Here is a 2,548-nt window from a genome sequence, read left to right on the forward strand (position 1 = left end):
TTACTAAATGCCTGGTGTTATTTTTGTAATGCTCATAGCACTTAGGGATGCCAGTACACATTCCCTCCCTTTCTGCAGCCTCTGCACTATGCAACATCACAATGCAATCAACTTGAACACAGATAACTAGACAGGTAAAATTCTGCCATTCTCCAGCTTCTGTAGATTTTGCTTAGAACACTTTGAAGATATAACTCACATTCAGATCTGTCCTTCAGCACATCAAAGATAAGTTGTTCTTTTCAAACAAAACCTAAGTTGCATTAAAAAATGTTTCAGTGAAATTTAGGTAGAACCCTCCTTCTTTAATCACCCAGAATTACATTTTATGCACGAAAAGCCTGAATTTTAGAAGCCCAGTGTTTAAAAATTGGAAAATGGCCAGTTAATGCAAGAAAGCATTGTTCCTCTGCCATATATGGCAGGTTTTATTAATCATTTTTCCAATATATATATTTATTCAGTTTTACCTTTGCTTTTTTATTCCATTGTAGAAGGGGATGAATGCTATTGATTTTAATCAATCAGTTATTTTTGTAAGTGGGTACTGAACATTGCAAGAATAATATAATCTAAGTATGCCCAAAATTATGTTAGGACAATCCCTATTTCTCATAATGTGAGGTGGTTGATGTAAAAGAGGAGGGTTTTTTTCTCAAGAGATGTGATACAGCCTTATCAGATTTTTATTATTTTACCTAAGTGAATCTATGTAGTAGTTGCAAGATTTTACTTTTCAGCTGCAGCTGACAGTGAGGAAAAGTTAACGCAATAGCCATCTTAAAAAGAAAAAAAAGGAAGCAGACAGGCAGTTCATACCATGTTATCCATAGGTACCTTCATTGCAGTAGAGAAACAGGGAAGGAGTCATTGCATCTCAGTGGAGGAGCAGGCAGTTGTTCTAATGTTGCCTTGTTCAGTGAGGACTCTGGGAAATAACAAACAAAAACCATTGTCTGAGCATTTACTAGAAGGATAGAGAATGATGGTCACCTCTGAACACCCCAATGCCCATCCTGGGGGCAGGGCTGCCCCCTCTGTTCGCTTATAAACCAATGGCTTCAAAATGCCTTTTTGCTGTTTCTTCTCTTGAACAACTTCCTTCCATGGAGGCTTACTGGTTGAATCTGTGCTTTCAGGAGCTGGTGGCAAGCTGGGGTGAATTTATCCCCAGAGGGGCCAACTCTGCTGTTAATAAATTACTGGAAGTAATTGTGAAGGGTAAAATCATTAAATGGCTAGAGGATAAAATAATTGTGAACCATAGTCATCATGGTTCTAAACAGACTGAGTCTTGCCAAAGTTAATTGCATTTTTGATAGAATTACAAAATGAATGTGTGAAGGCAGAACACTATATTGTCACCCATTCAGATTCTAGGGAAGCACTGGATACTTTTTTTCATTAACTGTTACTTTGAAACTTAATGCAAACTGGCTTTGATATAAACGCTGTCATATACAGGACAGAGAGTTGCTAAAGGACCAAAAAGGGTGGCCATGCACAGCAGAATGCTGAGGCCCCCCCGTGGGAGACCACAGTCCTGGTACCTTTTTTTTTTTTTTTTTTTTTTAAAAAAAAAAAAAAAAAAAAAAAAAAAAAAAAAAAAGGAAAGGTGTTTGTCTATTAATGATTCATAGATGAAAAGGCTAAATTATATGGCTAAAGACTGGATTGGGTGTTTTGACTAGCTTGGTAGATAACAGGGTTATTTGATATCAACTGAATAGTGTCATATCTCTAGAGAATTAATTACTTCAAGATGGTAAAATGGATATGACAAGGAGCAAGGAGATGTAAATAGCAAACATCACAGAGATTTATTAACAGACTACATTGTCTTTGCAAAGCCATTGCTATTCCATTTCCAAATACTAATTTGTTGCTTTCTTCTCTTCTAGTTGCCCATATTGGCATCTTCTGTTGTTAGCCTCTATTTTCTTGAACTTACTGATGTCTTCAAGCCAGTTCACTCTGGGTTTAATTGCTATGACAAAAGTCTGAGTATGCCGTACATTGAACCTACACAAGAATCTGTTCCCTTCTTGATGTTGCTTAGTCTGGTTTTTGCTGGACCATCAATTACGGTAAGTGTGAGTTGCCACTGTCACTTAACTAAAGATTTTGAACAGAGTTTCTGTTGGCATGAAGAAAAGAGCTCCTTTCGTTTCAGTTAGGCTGCAGAGTGTCATCCAGGCTAATTACCTTAGGATTTTAAATGCATCTTATATCCTTCTATAACAGAAGGAGACACATTCATTAAAACATTCCCTGTAGCACTTCATCTACTCGCACTATCCTCATTGTGGGCATTAATGTTAAGAAACAGGATCTACAGTTGGGTGAGAATAGTTTGAATCATTCTGTTATGCTGTACAAATATTTTAACTTTTACAGATGGAACATCTCCGTGCTCTGAGATACACCAAAACCTAAAGATTTTGTTGGAAATAAAAACCTTTCATTTACAGCCCTGAACACGCCACTTTTGTTAGAACTAGCTTTATTCAGTGAGAAGGTATATCAACTGTGTCAGTGAAATCAATTA

General features: G+C 36.8%; 1 protein-coding gene across 1 annotated transcript in view; it reads left to right on the forward strand.

Moving 5' to 3' along the window:
- Positions 1-1,055: 1,055 nt before the first annotated feature.
- PLPPR4 (phospholipid phosphatase related 4) overlaps positions 1,056-2,548 on the forward strand; it is a 17,715-nt gene continuing 16,222 nt past the window's right edge. Inside the window, exons 1-2 of the mRNA XM_010169817.2 lie at positions 1,056-1,208; positions 1,902-2,087. Of these exons, the coding sequence (XP_010168119.2) occupies positions 1,056-1,208; positions 1,902-2,087 (339 nt within the window). The remainder of the gene's footprint in view (positions 1,209-1,901; positions 2,088-2,548) is intronic.

Source organism: Antrostomus carolinensis, unplaced genomic scaffold (genome assembly GCF_000700745.2).
Source record: "Antrostomus carolinensis isolate BGI_N321 unplaced genomic scaffold, ASM70074v2 scaffold8776, whole genome shotgun sequence".
Taxonomy (NCBI): Eukaryota; Metazoa; Chordata; class Aves; order Caprimulgiformes; family Caprimulgidae; genus Antrostomus; species Antrostomus carolinensis.